We start from the raw sequence: 22,880 nt of genomic DNA, 5'->3' as shown, positions 1-22,880 counted from the left end.
GGCATACCTCAGGTATTTTCATTTATAAATGCAAGAGATTGAGTGTATCAATCTTTTTGCACTTAAATGCTGGTGGTAGTAAGGCCCTTTCAGCTAGGTCTCCATCAAGCCCAACATTAGTGAGCTAAAGAAACAAACAAACAAAAATTTTGCTTGCATATAACTTTTTCATAATCCTGAAGAGAAAAAAAATCCTCTCTGCTTAGAAAAAACCTCTTATTTAACTGCTGCCATGAAAAAGCATATCTCACCTCCATGTTGTTTTAACTTTAATCAGTGATTCTGAATGCAAAGGATTTAAACACCCACTAAAATTACTGTGGCATGCCATCAGACTCTTTATGTTCATAAATTGTGCTAATCTCCATTTAAATACGGAAGCTATAGTTTAGAGCTAATGCTTGTCTTGGTGTTAAAGGTCTATTTCCACCCGATTTTCTTCATTCTATTTTGCAAATGACTGACAGTGCTCATGATGTGATCCTGAAAAACCATTTGGTGTTATTACCAAAAGCTATATAGTCTGTGTGAAAACTCTCCATGCTCATGCAGTGAATCGCATCATTGCGGGGACCACGGTCCTCACTGCAGTGGTCATGGGCCTGGCCACGAGGGCGCAGCTGTGCAGCCCAGGGTCTTCAGTACTCCACTGAGCTCACGATTGCCATTGGTTCATCAAATGTTGCCAACCTTATCTGCTTTGGGGTAGGGATGGAGAGAATTTCCCTGGTGTCAGTTGGTGAGTGAATACCATCGTCTATTATGTTTGAAACTTCTTCCTCGTGATCCTCATACAGTGTGTTGATGTGCAGCAAAGGGTGGGCTGGGTTGCAGTTCAGTGCAGGTGTTGGCTCTGGCTTGACTGGGTTCAAAGTCATATTTGTTGCGGCAGCGGTTGTGGCTATATGGTTGTGGTTACATGTGACAAAAGCCCCGGCAGCAGGCACAGTTCTGCATGTCTCAGATGGGTATAGGATCTCTTTTGCAGGATGAGGGGTGTCTAGAAGAAAACAAAACAGCCAGTTAAAAGACAGGTAGTCTTTCGCCCTTCCAGTCCATCACAGAGCAGTGTCCTGAATCAATAAAAGTCACTGGCAGTTTTGCCACTGAGTTCAGTGGGAGCAGGAGTGGACCCAGAAATGAATTTTCTTGGGACCCTTTGAGAAATCCAACAGGACTGCTTCAAAACAACAGGGTTGTAAGCTCAGGGAAACAGGACAAACAACAAAAGGGTTTTGTGGATCTTGCTCTTTTTTACGCATGCTCATGCTTCCTTACATGAATGGTATTTTCATAAAATGAACAAAAACCAACCAAAAGTACCTTTTATTCTCCTCTACAGTCTGGCAGGTGTTCTAGAAATGTTATGATTTAATGTTTTGACAAACATTAAGAATGTTGAAATCCACAGGATGGAATACAAAAAGTACTGATACTTTCAATGGGAAAAAACAGTGGTTACACACTGTAAGCCACTTGTCTTTAGAAAGAACTCAGCAATTTGACATTAACTGATGCCTCTTCCCAGAAATTATAAGTCTACCTTACCTGACGGACTGCAATGTAGGTCTAACTCAAAAGCAAAGCTGAAAATTTTTTAATGGGAATGGGGAGTAACAGAGCCCCAAAACTACAGTAATTATTTTTTGCCCTTAAAATATTCAAGCACTAATTTAGATGAAAGTAATTGAGACCAGAAAACCCCAGTAGTTTTGAGGAGTTGAAATCAGAGCAGGTGACTGGATAAGGAATGCTGTAGAATAGCTCACATGCACGTTGGGGAGTTGGAGGGCTCTAAGGAGCATAAGGATTTGGAAGTGACAGAAACTTTTATACCTCAAATCACTTCTTTGCTGGGCAGTGGGGTGACGGTAGCTGTCAGTCTGTCGAAGCCCAGAGGGAGGTCTTAGCTTGTAATGAGATGAGAGCCATTGCTTTAAGTACATACAAATCTTTCTGTAACTTCAACTGCATAGTGCTTCTTTCTTATGTCAGTAGCTTACAAAAATAAACAAGAAATACCTATCTGTCTATCAGTTTATCTACTGATCTATCACTTTTCTTAGTGCTCACATGGCTTTCCCCATCACTCTAGCACCTAACAATTACTGATATATTTGAAACACTCCTTTGAGGTAAGAAAGGAACAGGATTTCCAAGACACACACTGGGAACTGAGGCACAGAAAGAGCCTCAGCCTCATCTCCTGTGAGGCCACACAGAAAGGGAACGGCAGAATTCCTGAATCCCCAGCCAGCACATACACTTCAGACCATCCATCCTCGGGTCCACATGAGACAAAGGGCAATTTAAAACATCTCTTGTGTGAAGAACAATATCAATGATCTGAGTTGTGATTTCCTAGGTGACAAACACATGCCAACCCCTAAGAATTGGTAGTTAAAGAGAATTTTTTTCTACAGGGAGCTTTAACTGCCATTAGCACGGTTTCTCACACACTCTTAAGTGGCTATTACTGGCCAGAGTACTGGTCATCTACTATGGCAGTTTCCATATGACTTGAAAATAAGGCAGGTTTGAAAACTGCCAGGTGCTGGTAGAGCATGAAGGGTATCATGGAGGCCAAACCCTCCTCATTTTCTTGGCAAGGCATGATCACATTCGTAACTGTGAAAATCTGCTTACATCTGAAAAATTACCTGCACCAACAGCCTGCAGGCTGTTTCGTACCGCTCTACCTGTAACAATGCTTATCCTCCATACAACTGATAAAGAGAGAGAACCCCTATTTCTGAGGCCTGCAAGCCCTAAGATTATTAGCTATCCCAAAATCTAACAAGGTAGGTCCAACAGTTCAGATAAGCTTTGACTTCCTGAAGATCGCTTATGGTCTGTGGAAGTGGTACGGGCATTATGGCATACTGTACCTTTGAGAGAGGAGGTAACGTGTACTACAACGTTCTCTTCCTGGTTTAAAAAACCTCCCTCTTGGCTTTTTGACGTAGGCATCGAGGGAATGGCTTGAATCTCTGGCTTGGGTTTTTTGCTACTAAGTATATACGGATGAACATCCAAGGAAAAGTGTCGCGTGTGTTTTTTTTTCAGTGCTTGTGCTTGGGATGGCGTTTGGCTCGGTTTTATGAGCGGACGATTGCTGTGAGGTTTTTGTGGTGGACTCTAACAAAGGAGCTATTAGGCTGTCTGTTGCTGTTTTTCTCCGCACAGGCTTCGGTTTTTCAGGTTTATGGTTTTCGACCTTCATAATGGCTAACTGTTCCTTGAATGGCTGAGGAAGGGGATTGGTGGTTGGGATCCATTTCATCTTCTTCCTTGGTCTCTTAATGATGAGCTGCTCATTAGCATCGATGTCTGCTGGATCAACACTTGGGTCTATCGTTTGGATGCCTGAATCACGCAGGGTTGGAGTGGCATCATGATTGGACTGGGCCAGCGCTGCAAGCAGCTGGCGTACCACATTGTCATACATCAGATCGCTTTCATTTGTAATAAAATCCAGACGGTTCAATGATTTTATGTGGTCCCGATTTTCATTGCAAAACATGGCCAAAATATTGATATCACAAAACTGGGACTTTTGCCACTGTTTCTTGGTCTTTATTCCAACTTTGTTCAGTTTATCAAATATGAAGTTGGACTTGCGAAATATGAAGAGGTGAATTAAGTTGATGAGGATTATCAAGTTCATGAAGCAGAGGAGAACGATATCTACACCAGCAATAATCCGCTGGAGCTGGACAGACGGCAGCTTACAGTTCACTCTGATGTGCAATTTGGAGCTGCTCGTTTTGTCTGGAGGCTCTCCTAGTGCACATGTAAATTCATTTTGCTTCTGTGTAGCATAGTAGGTGGATAAGTATGTAATTGGTATGATGCTTAAAAAGATGATGAACAAATGTCTCGCAAGGTAAAGCTTAGCTAAGAAGTTACTTCGTCCTCTTCTTTCCAGGTATTTCTCAAACAAGTTCTGTTCAGGGCTTTTTTCCTTCTCTGCATTCTCAATGATTTCTCTCCTCTCTCTCTCGGTGATCCCCGGGCCTTTGGACTGAATCTGTTTCTCTATTTTTGGTGCCCGCCCTTCAGCTGCACGGTGGTAGCAGTTATCGATCTCCTGAAGCAAAAAATTAAGCTCTGAAGTCAGTCGAGTGGAGGCCAGAAATTCCCAGCCCAGAGCTGGAATGTACATTATCCCAGCAAAAGCCAGCAGTGCATAAGGTAGGAACTTATGCTCAAACAAGGAGGGCCAGTGGCTGGCATCAACTCCTGGCAAGGCATCTTTTAATTCTGTCCAACAATATCCTCTGGCATACAAGGCTTGATCGCGGGTGAAGTTGTGTGGTGTATAACAGTATATTGGCTCCTCTGTATAACAGAGAGAAAAGTCACTGCTGTGCATTTAACCTACAAAAGGAGCTCTGGAAAATAAACATTTCAAATTATATCAATTTCATTTTACTATATCTTTACATGACTGTTAAGCCCTCCATGTCTATTAGACAGCTCAGCCTGCACACATCTTCACAAGCCCCCAGGCAAAACTATTTACCTGGAAGTTTTAGAATGAACCTGAGCTAGAAATGTCAGCAAGAAATACATGTTTTGGTTTAATTATCTCTCTGAGAACAATATCCTAAGCAACTGTGACCTAAACTCTGTAAAGCTAAAAGACACGATATCCACTATACAGTAGCTGAGGATGTTATGTGCAAATGCTGAAAGGCTCATTCAGGTGAAATTTAAGGTTCATCCCAGCTAAATATTCTTCTAAATAGAAAAAAGTTAGATGTAGCTGAAGGCAATGTTTTTAATCCTTATTAACAAAACCTACTCATTGGATATGGTAGAAAAAATTGAAACTTAAAGACATACATTTAGTCAACAGTATCCCTCCCAGCTAACACTCCTGAATTACAGTGTGACTGACCAGGACAGACTCTGGTGTGTTAACTGTATTTATCACTACAGAAACTTAATTCTACATTTGAAACTGTAACGTTTTTTACACAACGTGCCATTAAATGGTGGAACTTGCTGTCATACAGTATTATGGAAGAAACAAATACTGTGGATCAAGAAAGCAATCAAAGTAATGGAAGAAAAAGTACAGCAAGTATTATTAAATACACAGATAGTGATGCAATTTTTTTCTCAAGACATGTTTAAGCTACAGGCTGCTGAAGGGTGGAAGGGTTTATCAAAGTAAGTAACAGCATATGCTTGTCTATTTTAACACTCCTTCCTAAGCATTTGCTTTTTGCCATCATCAGAGACAGGATGTTGGGCTAAAAGGACTTTTGTCTTGACCCAGTAGATAAGTTATGTTCTTATACAATTACATTTTTCTAGCAATACATGAAAGTAAGACAGAAAAACTTGTGAAAGTTAGAATAGTATTAACTGCTCAAAGAACAATGACTGTTATCAAAACACCCTCTTCAAAGAGGAAGACCATATTTTGATGTTTGGGCAGGTAGAACAAAGGGAATATATTTTACAGTGTTCTGGTATACAGTGTTCTGGTATACCTTGAAAAAACTTCCTAAAATGAGACCCATAGGAAGAAGGCATGTTCTCTTGAACTGAGAATCGCTTAAGAACACCAAGCTTGCTCCAGTTCTGAGCACAGTCTATGATTCAGATCGAGCACAGCTCACTAGAAGAGAGTGGTGGTACTGTTCTCTTAATAATACAAATCATGAAGAGAAATAATAAAATATTATGTTGTTTAACAACAATAAATAAAATATTAAAAATTAATAGGCAGGCAAAAAACTCTAATCCTTTTGGCTTAACAGAGGACTCCTTACTTGACCAACTACTTCTCATATGCAAGCACATGAAAAGCATTTACCAGTTGTTTGGTAAAATGTTGAGGTGTAAACCTCTTCTGTGACCTACAGAGATCTACGTGCTGAGGACTGTACAAAAATTGTTTAGTTTTAAAAAGTGATTCAGCAAGGATTTTTTTCTAAAAATAGAACCAATTTAAACAGAGTTGCTTGAATAAATGATGCTACCCAAGACAGCATGTAAAGTAAGTGAGCCCTGCAAATTCTTTAAAATCACTTTTGAAGACTATTTTAAAATGATCTAACTTCAATCTCAGAGGAGAGCTTAAAGCACTCTAATGTTACACAGTTTCCCATTTAGACTACTTTTGTGTATTTACAGCCATGTGTTACATCAAAAATCCTCACTGACTCTCTTGTTTTCAGTAATTACATGCCCTCCCAACCCTACCCATGAAGGGATGCATATAAATTACAACTCCTACTATCAAAGATTTACTGTATGATTTCCCAGGAGACAAAGTAGATTCCTATGTGAAAATGTTCCCATGGGGAAAAAAAAAGCAAAGAAGCATGATGCGTTTCTCATAAGCAGAAATATTTTGAATTGGGTGTCCCTAAGCTCAGTAGAACCTGCCAATATGAAACGTAGCTTCCTGTGACCTACATGGGTTCATTTCTCCTAGGTATCAGCACCATGAACACAAGTATTCATACAAATTATCCATAAGAATTATTTTTTCATTCATGTATCAGTTGGACTACCAAATAAACTGTAAACAGTTCTCTTCAGCTCTTTTCACTGAGACCTGAAAGCTAAGGTGACTTCTGCCGAAACTGTATATACAACAATCAAATATATATTTATTTTCTAAATAAAAAAGGAAGCAAATGAAAATGTCTTAACATTTACATTTATGCTGGACAGATCACTTACAGACTAACTCTGCAGTCTGTCTGTTGCCACTGCTTCAGTGAAAGAAGCGAAAAGCTTCACAATCCTGGTTTGTACCAAACAGCTTCACTAGAGGCTACTTCAAAAATGGGGCTGCCCAGCCCAGTAAAGAAATCAAATGTCATTTTACAGGAATTTGTTTGCTTTCCCTCTGTTAAAGATTTTTTAAGCTGCTCCCATTGCCTGCTAAGTTGTGAGAGATCTCTAATGTATTGGGATAGCTGAGCATCACGTCCCATTCTTATTCAATGTTTTGTTATTTATTGATGCTCATCTAATATTTTCTTTGTATATTTGTTAAACCAACATGACTTTCATTATATGCCATGTAAATCCCAAGACCCTTCAGATGAAACCCTATCCTCAGTGAATTCAGTGGGATTTCTTATAACTGATTGAAGTGGGGGCAGTGGGGTTACAATGCAATTTTATCCAAACAGTACCTTCTAATATGTTTGAGACATACTCAACCACCAGTGAAGGCCACTAATTTTGGTAAAGGTGCTCCACAGGGGAATTTAGCTTAACCTTCTCAGCATAAGACTTGACTCACAAAGCATAGCATTAGCTCATTCATCTACAAAATGGTCCAGACAACGGAGAAGAGAGGAAGACCCTTCCAGACAATGATTCAAAAGACTAATATAGCTATCACCTGGAGGTACTTGTCTCTCTTCATTCAGAAGAGGCTGCCAAGAAAGATCACCACTTGGTTTGAGTTAGCTTTTGTGAATGCTCCTTCTTAGGTGATGCCAGCATTCTACCTTGCATTTAGCCTGGCATTTAACACCATGAAGGTGTTTGTTCCCATCATAGTAGAGCATGGACCTGCTTCTCCTCCACTGCAATCTGCGTTGATCAGGAATAAGTGAAAAAGAAAAGCACCATGTCAATAACTAATCTTGTTTGTTATGAAAGATGGCAGTAACATATAGCTGGATCTCAACATGCAGATCTGATGAGGATGGGGGAGTAACAAGTTGTTCTCACACATACAGCTCACTCTAGCTGCGAGGGCCCCACTTGACACACAGTTTCAAGAAGGCACAGCAGATTTTTTTTTATTTTACAATGTTCTCCTGATAGGTAAGTAGCATTAAAAAAAGGCTGTAACAGTGTTAAAATCATAGCTCTGACATTGGATCATGCAATATAAAAAAATGTATTTGCTTTTAATTTTATATTCATAAATATAGAAAGTTTCTACAGATATGCTTATTTCACCCTGAAAATCCTCTAGCAGTTTAAGAAGTTTCTTTTTTATATAACCACTCCAGCCACCATGAAATGACACTTGTTCCCCCAAGACTCCACAGTTTAATTGCATATGGCATAACTGTTCAATTGTGTAGGAAAAGACAATAGAGTAAGATGCTGTAAGGAAATTTTTGGAAAAGCTTAGCGGACATTATTATGGCTGAGCAGATTGGTCATCTTCTCAATGTTGTCTAGGCTTAAGCCCATAAATGTAATCTATCCCTCCACTCTCCTTGATAGCTACATTCTTGTGAGCCCAGGAGACAGAAACTCCTACCAAATAACCCAGAGAGCACGGCCAGCACCTTCAAAATAATCTTTTGCCAGTTTCAAACAACAATGAAAAGGTGTCTCAGGGTGGACATGTATCTGTGATGTGCACACGTATGCGTCCGTATCAAAGGCAAAAAAAATAGTAAGGTAACTAATCTGCCATCGTTATTGGTGGCTGGAATACTAAAATAACTTTTCTGCATTAAATGTGATGGGCTTACTATGAGATTTTTAGTTCTGATGCTCAGAGTAAAATCTCAGTAAGTTCAAAGTCTGAAGCTCTGCCCTTAGGTCCAGCTACAGAAATGTGTAAACTGCATGCTAGAATATGAAGCTCAACACAGTTTCAGAAAAAAATCACTGGGAATACCTAAGAACAAATCCTGTCTTCAGTAATACTTACCTACATTCCCAGGATATGTTCCTTTTGAATAATTTTTAACAGACTAAGTAACCCTATGCTAATGCTGTGCAGAAATAATTACTACACTGGAAAAAAAGTCCTTCATGTTATTATAAAGTACATTATACATTATCTTATACTGACTTGAGTATAAAGATGCATACTAGGAAGCTTAGCTTCCCTTTTTTTGATTCTATTAGATATCACAGGAGCACTACATGAGAAGTTTTCAACAGCTGTACATAAATACATTTTATCCTGTTCACTGTGCATTTAAGTAGCTTCTAGAAGACCACAAAACTAGTCTCATGGATAAGGTATGAGAGACATCTCACTATATTTTTTGGACATGCAAAGAAGATGAAATAATCAATGCAGAATTACTTAGTTCTGTAATCTACTTGATTGGGTTATGCCACTTGAAAAATTAAAATCCCTTGACAGCTAAGTTTTTTCACGTGCTCCATTCTCACGTACTCTCCACGTACCATCTCATCCCATCAGTTTAAATACTACTGAAATGGAGAAAAATGACTTGCAGGAAGTATTGTAGTACAAAGCGTGTACTTCAGGGGAATGGCTGTGAGAAGATAGCCAAGGTAGGGAGAGAGATGAAGGAAGGGGCTGTGCTCAAAAAACTCATTACAAAGAATCTAAACAGTATGGAAAGAAGAAGTGAAGGCAAAGTATGGAAGCTAGGAGCTGCCAGGTCTGGTGCCTGTTATTAAAGGCTCCAAGAAATGCTTGTGGGCTTCCTGCAGGCACAGGCTTCCACTCCTAAAGTTCCCGATCCAAGGTCAGCCACCTCTTTTCAGTGGTTCCCCAACCTCCATATACTTCAGCATACATTCAGCTGCTCTCTTCAAGAGGCCACGGTTTAAACACTGTTTGTCGGGCTTCAAGTGCTAGGCAGGAAAATACATTAGATAAGTAAATCCTGCTTAATTTCATGCAGGAGACACAATACTGTAAGTTATGGCAAAAATGAATCTCAGATCTGGAAATGGTGTTACCAATGGAAAATCTGATAACTGCTCTTCTAGACCATTCCCTGAAGTTATATCCCAATGCAGAATCATGGAAATGCTAGAAGGAAACTCTGAAGTTACCGAGTCGCACTTCCCACTCAAAGCAGGGTCAAGGCTCAGTTCAGACCAGCTTGATTAGGCCTTTGTCAGTCTGAAAACATCCACAGATGGAAACTACATAAGCCGCCTGTGCAACCTGCTCCAATGTTTGATTGTCCTCAAGGTGAACTTGTTTTTTTTTTAGGTCCTGCCCAGCAAGAATGGTTGATTCATGCAGGAGTAATTTTTTTCCTCTTTTGAGAAATGGCCATTTCCAAGAATGAAAGCAATGGCCAGTTGCACTAGGAACTCATTAGGTAAAATACGGCTAGAAGGCTATCATTGCAGTACTAGTGGCTAGAGCTCAGGCCCCAGTATTGCTTCTGAATCGAAGGAAGATATATCAACAGCACAATTCACCAAGAAGGCTGTGTGCGTGTGTGTGTTTACTTATCTATTAAAAAAAAAAACCCTTGCAAAAAAATGTGAGCTGGTGCACAGTACGCAGAAATGACACTGTCAAGAAGACCCGGTGAAGCTGGCAAATATGTATCACTCTCCATTACCTTTGCAAAGTTAAGTTTTCACAAGTCTTCCTGGGAAAGTGAGTGAATTGCATCTAATACAAACATTCACTTGCCGCTTCAAAATAAAGATAACGATGCCAATCTCTTACTATTCAACACTGAAAAGAATTAGACCTGCTCCTAAAAATACTTAAGTGACTTCATGCGTTGGGCAGTTCCTTTGAAGCTGATGGGATTACTCACAGTGCATAAAATTTGGCACGTGCATCTCTCTTCGAAGAACTGATGCTGTAGGGGGGGTCAATTTCAAGCTTCTAAAATAATATGATGGGCAAAAGTTATTTAAATAAATATGGACAACACATTTACAATACTTTGGTAGACATTAAAAAGTAAGAAAGGAAAATATTAGTAATAAACAGTATATGCCCCTATATAAAAGGGCAAATGACTTTTCACACCTACCATATTCCCAGTGAAACAAAGTATATTCACCCAAAGCAAAATATAAACCATAATAATAAATTCTGGTTGTGACCTCCAGCTTTTAGAATTTACTCTGGAAAAAGAACTCATACCTCATTAATCTTCCAACTGAATTGCATAATTTCAGCTTTCTAGTGCAATAATTCAGTAATGCAGAAGGAATAGCACAATTTTCTAACAGCAGACAGAAAAAAGGAAAAAAAAAGGAACCCAATTTTCAGAAAATATAATTCAAAAATGAAAAAAGATGAAAATTCTTGTGCTTGCTACACCGAGACAAAGGTAAGTATGCCTCTCGTGCAAAAAATTCTTTGAAGATGTAGAAATAAACATTCAGCCTGACCACCATGGCGCTACATTGGGGATAGGCAGCAGAAGTGGTGCTTAGGTGCTGCTGAACAGGCTGGATCTCCCAGCTCCTGGACAAATGTCTAAACCTTCACGCTGGAGACCCGAGTTAAGTATCAGGTGACTATATCGATTAGTATACTTACTGAGTTAAATATACTACAGACTCACCCTGGGCCTAGTGCTTCCTAGCAATTGGCTTTCTGCCCTCTTGAAGAGGGCTGCTAAATCATCCTCAAGCTGGTGCCCAACCTGCCTATTAAGAAAAGCTGGCATTACAGTCAAGTTCTCAGAAGCACTCCTTGTACGGTCCTCTCCACTTGACTCTAAGGAGAAATTCAGTGTTCAGGTAGAATCTCTGAATCTCCCTGCCCATCAGATTTCAGAACACAAATTGCTAACAGCCAAGATAAACAAGAAACTCCCTGAATTCAGCAATAAATGCCAGTGTTTGACAGGGGAATTCCTCATCATACTGCTCTCCTTACATTATGTCACAGATGTGTAAGCAATCATACATACATGCCTCATTCATCTTGGGTATGAAAAGGATTGCATAAGAAAGCAGGTAGCAAACTGTTTATTTTGAGAAACAGAAATAATTTATTTAGTAGTTTTTCAGCAATTTTTAAACAGAAAAGAAGAAATGTCCTGGATCCTCTTCTCTCTGGAAAAAAAGAACAAAAAACATTCATGTTACTGAGGTTGAAAACGTAGTCTAAGGAAGTATAACATCATCTATACAGTATACAGGTTTTCCATCTCAGTCACACAGTCCACAAGGAATACGTAAATCTCTACTTTGAATGTGATTTTAACAAATGCTGGTTAATACTCACATTAATTCACAGCCAAATGAAAACCTCCCTTAATTTAACTGGTTTATTTCAACTACTTTATTTAAAGGGCATTTAAAGGTTAGAAATTAGTACAGCATGAGTATGGATTCCTGAAATTACTTTTGTGTATCAACTGTAGTCATACAGTCCTATTTAACTCACTGAGTTTACTCATATGAATAAGAAAAGAAAACATTCATCAAACTGAGCCTTAACTTAGCAAGCTAATTATTAAGAATTATTACTTTTATCAAAACAAAAAGACAATACCTTTACCTTTCTTAGGGAATATTCTTTCCAAATCTGAATATAGGTTCCATGCCCATGAAGTCTTCCTAAGGTACAAATTTCTCCATGATCAACAAGGTAAGGTATAGCCTTTTTTGCCCACTCTCTGAAACCACTTGTCCTGTTTAAGAAAAAAATCTTGAAAAGAAAGTCCCTGAAGAAATGAGACAGGAAACCACTGCTGCTAGTAAGTCTTACTGGCCCATACTCTACAAGGATTAGTCGTAATGGGTGAGATGTAGATAAGCAGTTTCAAAGACTGATAGGTAATGGGTTCCCCACAGGGGTAACTGCAATGTAAGGGCAGCAGCAGGTGTCCCGGTATTTACAATTTGGGTCTTTTTTCCGTGTAGGACTGCTGCTTGAACTGCATGTATTCTGGATCTGCAGAATCAATAAATTAGTAATGCACTCTCCTAGTACATACACAAATTTATAGAACTATGTACGCTATATGTAATAAACATTGGCTCTTCTAAAATTAGCTGGTGTGATGAAGTTCACTTCAGCAATCTGAGGCTTAAAGACTTGTAACGTCTGTCCAGGTTATTCAGAAGAGAAAGACACCTAGTCCTACTCGGTTGATATGTTGAAATCTGTTGGAGAAGGCTATTCCAGAATGGCAACTGTTATGGAGAAGGTACAGAAACACCTAGATGAAAACCCTTAGGCTGCTCCTATAGAGGAATGTTTCCTCAATAACGAGCTACTATCCACCATGTGATGGCCATGCAGCACAGTGGTAACATTATTGGAAAGAGAGCTTATTTATAGTGACTGTACTGTTAAACATCACTAGGAGCATTTCTTCCTGTGCTCAAGAGAGCTTTGTGAGAAAACAGAAAACACATGGAAGGAACTTACAATGCTTGTATTTGCACCTAGAGGTATGTTTTTGTATTATAATGTTGCTTTGTGGTATGTTAAGATTTGGGGGAAGGTTAGATCTGAATTTCAAAGAATGTATTAATCAAAATATAATAAATGAAATTCAGCCACGCAGATAGTCCTACAAAAGAGATCTGAATAATATTAACTTCCAAATGTAGCCCCTACATGAGGAGGTGAGTGGAATTTTGGTGATGTACAAATCATCTACACAGGAGAAGAACTAATATGTGAAAATAAGTGTTTTAATGTTTTCCAAAGATCAATAAAATATTTTTGGGCAACTCAAAAATTCCCCTTTAGAGATGGAAACCCAAAGCAACTACACAAGCACCCGGACACTATAATAATGTGGACCAGAGTAATAGCTAAAGCAAACTGCAAGAACATGTAAATGCCAAAGTGAAATGAATTATGAAAATCCAGTGAAACTGATGATACACAGACAAGGGTGGCATCGTAATTCAAGGGTCAAGTGCAAAATACAAACACAGGAAGCAACAGGAAACAGCAGGTTTGTTCTACTGCATTATTGTTATTTAATGATTAGAAATGAAAAAGATGGCTTGTATTAAGTACCTCTTGGCATAAATACAGCACCCGGAAAACTTCGTATTGAAAAAGAAGAAAAACACCAATAGTTAGCTCATTATTTTAATAACATAGTCTTTTGGAGGCAGAGATGGCTGGCCTACTGCTTTTTGGAAAACTGGTTTCTCCATGTGTAGAGAAAATGGGTTTTGTAAAGTATCAGAACTGTTCTGATCTACCATGACAGAGCCAGGAGAATCAGCCTCCCAAGGCTCCCAGGGGCTCTGCCAGTTCCAGTGTGGAGGTCTCCTGCTCTCCTGAACAGGTCATGTATCCCACAGAAGATCAGGCACCTCAATCTCAAAATGCTGAAATAATTACTTCAGCATATAACTAAAATGTTCCAGAAATAGTCACTGAGCTCTTAAGCTGCAAAAAACGCATCACGCATCTCAGCACCTGGCTGCATCACTGCTCTGTGACTTCGAATCTGTACAATAGGCACGGTGCCAGTGAAGAAAAGCAAACAAATCCCCAAACCTTGCTATTATAATGAATTGCCGTATTTCCCAGTTCAAACGCAAGCGTATAATGTAGGCCTGGGACAAAATCCCTGATGATGGAAATATCTGCACTGATTTCAGTGTTTTTCTTAGAATAAATCCTGTATCATGGGAAAAAAGGGAACTTCTACAAGAATCATGCCAGTCTACTGCAAAATTATTTGGCTTTTGTAATTATACGTGTATACCTACTGATGGTGCCCACTGCAGTCATTTTTAACACTGACAGAACCCAAGAAACTCAGTGATTATGCGGATTCTTCTTGAAGAGTTTTGCAGTTCTAAGAAACAGTAGAAGCTTAGATTTCTTCTAGATCATGGATGCATAATTTCTACCCAGTTTAGGGAGAAAAAAGCTTCAAAATACTTCAGAGTAGCTCTGAAAAACAGTCTTGACCTTACTCTTATTTATTCACAAGGTTTCCTCTTGCCTCAGATGAATGAATTAAGTAGCTCTTAAACAAAAATATTTTTGACCATCTGTTCAAATTGTTGAAGTTATCTGGAAGCATGTACTAAGCTAAATCTCATCCACATTTTGGACCTCTGCACGTATGTGACACTTGGGAAGATGAAGAGTTTGATAGTGCAAACAGGGTCATTAAATTTCATATGAAAAAGAGATGATGTATATGTGTCAATGAAGTTTGAGAAATGGAATTCATGACAGAAATATATCTGTAGCCACTAGGAACTGCAGTGGAATGATTGCACGCGAGGCTCTTGCATTTGCTCAAGATTACCTTTCTACTTAACATTCAACTGTGTAACTGCAAATCTTTAAATGACCAAAACTCACAGAAAGCCAGCTCACATATCTTGTGCACACCTTGTGTTTGTGTGTGTGTGAATTGCTCTTACCCTTTGGGAAAAATTCTATCAGCAGCGCAAACAGCCAGCAGCTGAACTGCAGCCAGCCTGTGGTTGCTTGTACTATTTCATTTCTTTTTAAAAATAAATGATTAGAAAACACTTAAACATAAGTGGTACTGAGACACTCCTTAAATTCTCTTATCACAGCTAATACCGCCTCAGAAACAACTTCTGCACTGGTGTTGTTATCTACATAACACAATCTGGCCCTGTACTCTCAGCACTTACAATAATCACTTGGAAAAATGACATCTTCACTTTCTTACTGTATGTGGCTTTACGTGCAGTTAAAGAGAAAAAATGGAAAAGCAGCTCAAAAGCCATCTAACAGATAAGTCACATAAGTAAGCATGTGTAAATATGCTGCCCACAACTTGAAACAGAAATACAAATTAGAAGAGTTGACCAGAAATACAAACTAAAACTCCGTCTTATAATAGAGAAATCTCCAACGTACACTATTTCAAACATACTGTAGGGTGAAATGCATAAAAAGACACTGAACTCACACATATACTGTACTACACAGTGAAGTAAGCATTGCTTATGCAAAATGATTACAAATCAGAAAAGAAAACATAAAAACTTGAACTGACCCTTCAGTCATTTAACTTACTGTCTCCTTCCATTACTTCCTCATCAGAATTTTCTAGCAGAAGGGTGGTAGAGGGCTGAGCTACGTAACTGCTAAGAGACATAGAAATACAGTATATATGAGCAACTTTTTGGTATTTTGTCAGCACTGTTTTATAAACCTAGCAAGAAAATCAATGCCAAAGCTTGACTTTTGACTAAAATATAAAAATCAGCTGGATGACTGTTTTGCTTTATTTTAATAAAGTATTGGTATTTAACAGCTTGAGGGGAAAGCAAACATGACTGCAATACAGAAAGAATAATTCACTGTGAACAGAAAGCATGAGGCACTGTACCAGAGGGATATGACTTAGCAATCCCTGTAATTGACCACATCAGTCCTAAAGTGTTTGAAAGTTTGGAAAACAAAATATTTCAGTATCGTGGAGATAACACATAACAGACATAGCAACGTATTCTCCTTTGGTGCCCACCACTCTCTGGTCCCTTACACAGAGAACCTCCCAAAGCCACTACTGATAGCGTTGCTTCTGAACATAGCACAGCACTGAACCGGAATACTTAAACCGCTTAGTAAAAACATTAAACAATACAAACAAACTAAGCAGCACATCATGAAAGCCAAGTATCTCTTCGTCTACTGAACTCTAGAACAGTGTCTTGGAAGTTCAGCAAATGCCATAAGATGTTTCACTACAAAAGGCTGCCACTCGCTGCCAGCAGCATCGTGGCCGTTCATGGAGGACAGAATACAGGACTTGCTGGTGAAGACCAGTATTAAGTACCCAACAGCATCCTACTCATGGCTGTGGACTGTGTGTAGTAGTTCCGTGGTAAAAACAGAGAATGAAAATCAGATGGGACATCAAACAGACCCACTTCAAACTGATAATGAATGTTGCACTCTAATAATACTCTGCATTCTGTGCGTTTTAGAAAGGAAATGAAAATGGAAAGGCGGTGTATTGAAGGACCAGTCACTTTTTATCTAGATCCATACCTCCCCAGACTGACCATGCCTTGACAGGAGATACTGAAACATCATCACTAAAAACAGCTGCTGAACATTGACACAGGCTGTAGCTGGACTAGATCTACGTATCTTAGAGCCTTACCTACTACCATTTAATTAAAGTTTGGTGTTTTACTGTTTTTTCACTATGTATTAATCTAAGGCTAATCTGCTTCAACATGAAAACACTTTAAACGCTTGCTTTAAAAAAAAATAGGTAAATAACTAACGAACACCAAACCCTTTATTGTGGGAAAGGAAACAATCCAGCAGGCTCCAACACAGATAAAATGGAAGGACAAAAGTGACAACCTATACTTACAGGCTTATAATTTGCTTGTCCACCAGCCAGTATCTGGTGTAGTCATCTATTCCTGCACAGGAACAGCACAGTACTACCAAATCTGAACTCTCCATTCATATCGGTTGTATTTTACTTCTAGTTTGCACAAGAGTAACTAACCGTTCAAGCTGCTAAGGAATGAAAGTCAGGCTTCTGGATCTTCAGGTATGAGAAATCAAAACAAGTCAAATACAAGCACGGACCTCTGCAAAGCACTGCATATACATTTGCATGAGTGCTCCAGCAGATGCTTAAGAATATACAGGGTATAATGGGAGTCGTGTCACTGTTCTGACAGAAATTCAAACACATCGGTATTCATATTTAAATAAAAAATTCAATTTCTACCTTTAAAGCAGTAATTTCCAATGAAAACAGAGCAAACCAAAGTAAGTTCCCTTGGGACTACCAACTGTGCGCGTTGTTATTCTCAATAAGAACATTGCTACGGGAGAGGTTTCCTTTAGCCTATGCTGCCTTCTGTAGGCACCTTCATCAGGGCTGAGAGCCCTGCGACTCCGTAAAACCAGCTCCACTTAAATACAGATCCATCCACTGGGTAAGAGAAACACACCTCCAAAACTTTCCTTATTATCTTCAAGGTCAACATACACTGGCCCCTAAACACAGGATGTCCTGGTTTTATATGAAGTCTGTCCACGGGTGAGTTTTAGAAAGGGAAACAATATTCATTCTTCTCTTGTGGGTACTCATGTGGGTTTTCTTTGTGTGGGCTACCTGACTATTGCTCCTAAATGACTTTATGATGATCTTATGCCCAGTATAAATATAGCACATGGATTTATTTTAATCAGTTTTCTACAGGTGTCCTCACTGGAATCATACTGGTTTGTAAAGGAGACTCAGAAATGATAATGTAAGAGGTCAGCTCACTGACTTTCTTTTCTCTTACGACAGAAAGTTTAGGAAGTGCAAAGAAAGGCTGTATGCAATTCTGTGCAGAGAGGCCAGTGCAAGAATTCTATCTTACTTCAGCCATCAGAGTGAAGTCCTGTCCCCACTGAAATCAATAGTCAAACTCTTACCGACTCTTTTGCAGCCTTTATTTATCTACCAGGAACACCTCCTAGCGGTGTGTGTGCCCTATGCCTTCCCTCTGCAGAGAGCTCAATTTCACGCAAAATGCACTGTCATCTAGTAGGGAAGTCTGGAAACAAAATTTTATCTCCTAATAAATTTTGGTTATGTTACAGATTCAGTTATAGGGCAAAAGTGAACCAAGGATGACAGCTCATTTTTTTTTTTACAATGAGTCAGACTGTAACGATACTGTAAGCATCCAGGGCTGCGTAACAAGGAGCACGGTCAGCCCAGCAGGTCGAGGGACGTCACCCTCTACTCCGCTCTCATGAGACCCCAACTTGGAGTACTGTGTTCAGCTCCGGGGTCTGTGGTACAAGGAAGATCTGCTAGGGTGAGTCCAGAGGAGGGCCACGAAGATGATCAGAGGGCTGGAGCACCTCTCCTATGAGGAAACACTGACAGAGTTGGGGCTGTTCAGCCTGGAGAAGAGAAGGCTCCGGGGAGACCTTATAGCAGCCTTTCAATATATAGAGAGGGCTTATAAGAAAGACAGAGAGAGACTTTTTACCAGGGCCTGTAGGGACAGGACAAGGGGCAATGGTAAATTGAAAGAGGGTAAGTTTAGATTGGACATAAGAAAGAAATTCTTTACTGTGAGGGTGGTGAGACACTGGAACAGGTTGCCCAGAGAAGTTGTGGATGGCCTTCTGCCTGGAATTGTTCAAGGTCAGGTCAGATGAGTCTTTGAGCAATGTGGTCTAGTGGAAGGTGTCCCTGCCCATGGCAGGGGGGGTTGGACTAGCTGATCTTAAAGGTCCCTTCCAACCCAAACCATTCTATGATTCTATGATACACATAATAGAAGAAAAGCCCAATACTCAATTTAAAGCCTTTTGTAACTCATTAAGTTCAGCTGGATTGTGATTTATTCAGAAAATCAGAATAGTATCTGCTAAACAATTAGGTCTTGCCTTTTATGCTACTAAAGCAGAAATTTGTGATTTAATTTCTCAGAAGTGATGTAAAGATCAGAACACTCCAAAATGAGGACAAACGCTTACATGAATAGGAAATGCATAAACCTAAACAACTTTGCCCATGGCACTAAAAGAGCACAATTAACTAAATAACTCACCTTCACCCACAGGCAACCTACAGTATACAACATATTATACTACAGATATAATGATTTTAGGGTTGTTAATTATAATCTTTTAAATAAAACCACACTCTTTCTTTGTCCTGTGTTGCGGTGATGAACTCTGCTTTCCCACGTGCTTCACTGCAGCCTCTGGCCCCGTAAGGCTGAGCACTGCCCTAGGATGCCCAGGCTGCCTGGGACGGGTTTCCTTCTGCACACCCCCAGGGCAGGACCACCCCCCCTGCTGCTCAGCCAAGCAGCTCTCACTACACTTGCACTGGACTGCGCAGGTGCTCTTGACTATGCTTTCAGCTACGCTTGATCCCACACACATAAAATCAAAGGTCGATCAGAGAAGTACACAGGCTTTTATCTCCTCTATGCACTAGTCATGCAGACTCTTCCAATCCAGAGCAAGTTTTGTGAGAAACCACTGCTTCTTGATCACTACACTTCTATGTCTCAAGTGCACATACCACTGTTTCAAGAGCTTTACCAACACTGATTAAACAAGGTAGGACAGACCGCAGAAAAGTAGGTTGCTGTCAGTTTACTGGCGTGATGGTAGCTTTCAATGGCTTGCACTGGATATCATTAACAGAAGTAGGAATAATGATAAGCATCAGTTTTTATTTCCTATTCTGAAGCAATAACTGATGCACACAAGGGCCTAAAGCAAAGTTTGGGAAGGTATTGTGATACTCACAACCAAATGGGCAGCAGGAACCTTACTGAATTTTGTCAGCAAAGTCTGCACTTTTCATACCTATCATTTAAATTGCACACAGGGAGCAGTATCCAAAGCAAGCAAAGACAGATTTTTTTAAAGATCAATGGCAGCGCATGGGTAAAACATAACACAACCTGCAGAATCAGGAATAAGCACGTATGCAGCCAGACTGCTGTTTCTACCACCGTCAGTGTCTCTGGACAAGCTTGACTCAGTAGAGAAGTCTGAGTAGGTACTGCTTTGGTAACAGAGTAACACCTGATACAGGTCACACTAAAATTAACAGGAGTTTTGGTCTTGAACTCTGTGGAAGCAGAATTGAATCCACTAATCCTGAGCTCTTCAACTTCACTCCAAAAAGGAATCTACTTAGTTTCATCAGACCCTTACAGTGTTTGTATCACATTCCCTTGTATCTTTAATTTTTTCCTTTTTCTCATATTATTTTTCTAACTGCAGATCATCTGAACAAGCCCATGACATCATACGACAGAAAAGTGTTGTCCCACATTTTTCTGAAGACATCAGGGTGTTCCCTGTGTTGCCTTGTAAGCTTTGCTCCGGCAGGACACAATAGATTACCGCCCTATATCTTACTGGGTCAAATGAGCACACACGGTCCGTAAGTGGACACAAATGATACTGCTTTTGGTACTTCTGAAAAACAAAGCTGGAACATGACCATCAGCCTGGAGAATAGTCTTCCACCGCATAAAATAAACTCAAATGCAGAAATAAGCAGAGCCCCTTTCTCCCACATACTTGTGTGGACCACAGTTTAGACTTGCAGAGGGACATTCACTGTAGTAATCTGAGTCTCTTAGACTTGAGGCTTCCTCCGCAATCTGCAGGCTTGGAGGATTTGTTCATATAGAACAAGTTACTGCTGTCTGCACAAGCAGTCAGTCATCAAAGGTCTTCTGCTGGGAAACTTGCACAATGTAAAGGAACACACGTGAAGGGGCATGACCTTTCCTGCACCCAAGGTTATCTTTAGGCATGCCGAGGTTCAGACCTGTACATCTCAAACAGTATGAAGGCACACATATAGGTATGCAGTCTCGTGAGCTTCTGTAGGATTGCCTTTTCATTAGTTTACTTCTCTGCAAACCAAATAGAGGAAAGGATCCCCAAACTTTTGCATTCTGCAGAGGATCACCAAAGGTGACCTTGAATCCTGCCTTTCAGTTGTTATGAGGAGACAGTTTTCAGATGTTTAGCAAGCTCATCATGCCCTGAAAATATGGTCTCTTTGAGATACCTTCAGATGACCATCCAAAAAATGAGGCTCTTATCATTAACTGTGGCTGAAGACCTTAAGCTATATAACTGTATGTTTAAAAACTGAGTTAGACTGAAAAAGTTTTAACGATATCAAGAAAAATCTCAAGACTCCATTTGCAAGCAGTTATTCTTCTAGGTAATTTAACTTTATCTCATAATGAAAACAAGTATTAAGGATACCTAGGTGTTGGAAGTCAATCCGAAAGCAGCGTGCACAGCAAGAGCCTGATTCTGGTATGTTTAGACTGATTGAATACAGCCAGTTGCCACTAATGTCACAAGCTACGGACTGACAGGTCAGTCCTGTATATTAAAGCACTAATAATTTCACATGGATCTTCAGTATGGAGGTTCAAGGGACCTTTAAAAGCAGTCATGCACCAGCAGCTACACTCATCAAGTCTGTACTTCACAAAGCAGAACAATGTTTATGCACACGCTAATGGGCCGAAAGGTGTCACAACAGTTTACTGGGTCAGTAATTTTGAAGGCTCATCAAAACTTCCTAGACTGGAAGGACTCCGCACTGGTGGTGATGGGCGATCAAAATGGTCTTTTTAAACCGTTACCGGCTGTACGCAAGATGTAGGCCCTCAACAGAAACAGACATCAGTGATTTCCACTACATGGCAAAGCACGCATATGTCTCCATATATTGTAGGAGTTTCCATGAAAGCATCTGTCTCTCCCTGGCAGGCCAGTTAAGCACTCACGGTGCAGACGCCTGAATTACCGTCAGGACAAACGCTTGAAGTCAGCCAGGGGCCAGCTCGCGACCTGTCCAGGGTCCACCCCAAGCAGCATAAAGCCGCACCCCGTGTCACCCGCACCGGCTCTCAGCCGCTGCAGGGCAGCGCACACCTCCCCGCGTCGTGGCTGCCTGCAGGCCAGAGACCCGGGGCCGCTCGCCGAGCAGGGGCGGCTGGGGTCCCCTCCCCACCGCCGGGGACAGGCGCTCACCGCCCGCCAAGGCGGCTGGCAGCAGCGGCCCCCTCAGCACCGGGGGCCGTGCGGAAGCGGCCGCCGCCGCTGCCCGCCAAGGCGCGAAGGCGAGGGGTGGCAGCTGCTCCCTCAGCGCCGGCGGCCCCGCCCGCCCCGCCCCGCCCGCGGAGGGCGTCCCGCCGCCCTTACCGGCGAAGTTCTTGGTGAAGACGAGGGTGACGAGGAGGATGGGGATGAGGACGGTGCCAATGGTGACCACGCGGTCGAAGGGCAGCTCCAGCTTCAGCTGGAGGAGCAGAGCCGCCAGCGCGCCCGCCTTGTCATCCTGCTGCCCCGGCAGGATGAGCTCCTTCAGCTTCTCGCCCGCCAGCAGCGCGGTGGCCATGTCGGGGTGGTTATCGATGATGTGTTGCATAAGCGGCGGCGGCGGGCGGCCTCACGCCGCCGGGCCTACCCGGGGCGGGCGGCGCGCTGCGGCGGGCTGGCTGCGGGCGGCGCCCGCCCGGCCTGCGGGGATAACACCGACAGTGGTAACGGCGGGGCCGCGGCCGGGCTCCCCCGCCGCGACGGCACCAGTCTTGGGCCGGCGGGACGCTGCCCCCGCGGGGCCTGTCGCTACCCCCGGCCTCCCGCCGGGCCCTGCGCGATGCTCCCCCGCCGGCAGCCCCGGCAGGGGCATCCCCGCGCCCGCCCCCCACGGCCCTGGGGAGAGCGGTTCGAA

General features: G+C 41.3%; 1 protein-coding gene across 1 annotated transcript; it reads right to left on the bottom strand.

Annotated features, from left to right (window-relative positions):
- Nucleotides 1–250: 250 nt before the first annotated feature.
- On the bottom strand, nt 251–22,627 carry PANX2 (pannexin 2). The gene is given in 4 exon segments (XM_068401705.1): nt 251–1,000; nt 2,889–3,127; nt 3,129–4,341; nt 22,349–22,627. Coding segments are annotated over 4 exon segments (2,040 nt in total). The 5' UTR covers nt 22,575–22,627; the 3' UTR covers nt 251–638.
- Nucleotides 22,628–22,880: the final 253 nt, after the last annotated feature.

Source organism: Nyctibius grandis, chromosome 5 (genome assembly GCF_013368605.1).
Source record: "Nyctibius grandis isolate bNycGra1 chromosome 5, bNycGra1.pri, whole genome shotgun sequence".
NCBI classification, from domain to species: domain Eukaryota; kingdom Metazoa; phylum Chordata; class Aves; order Nyctibiiformes; family Nyctibiidae; genus Nyctibius; species Nyctibius grandis.
This window is presented reverse-complemented; position numbering and strand designations above follow the sequence as displayed.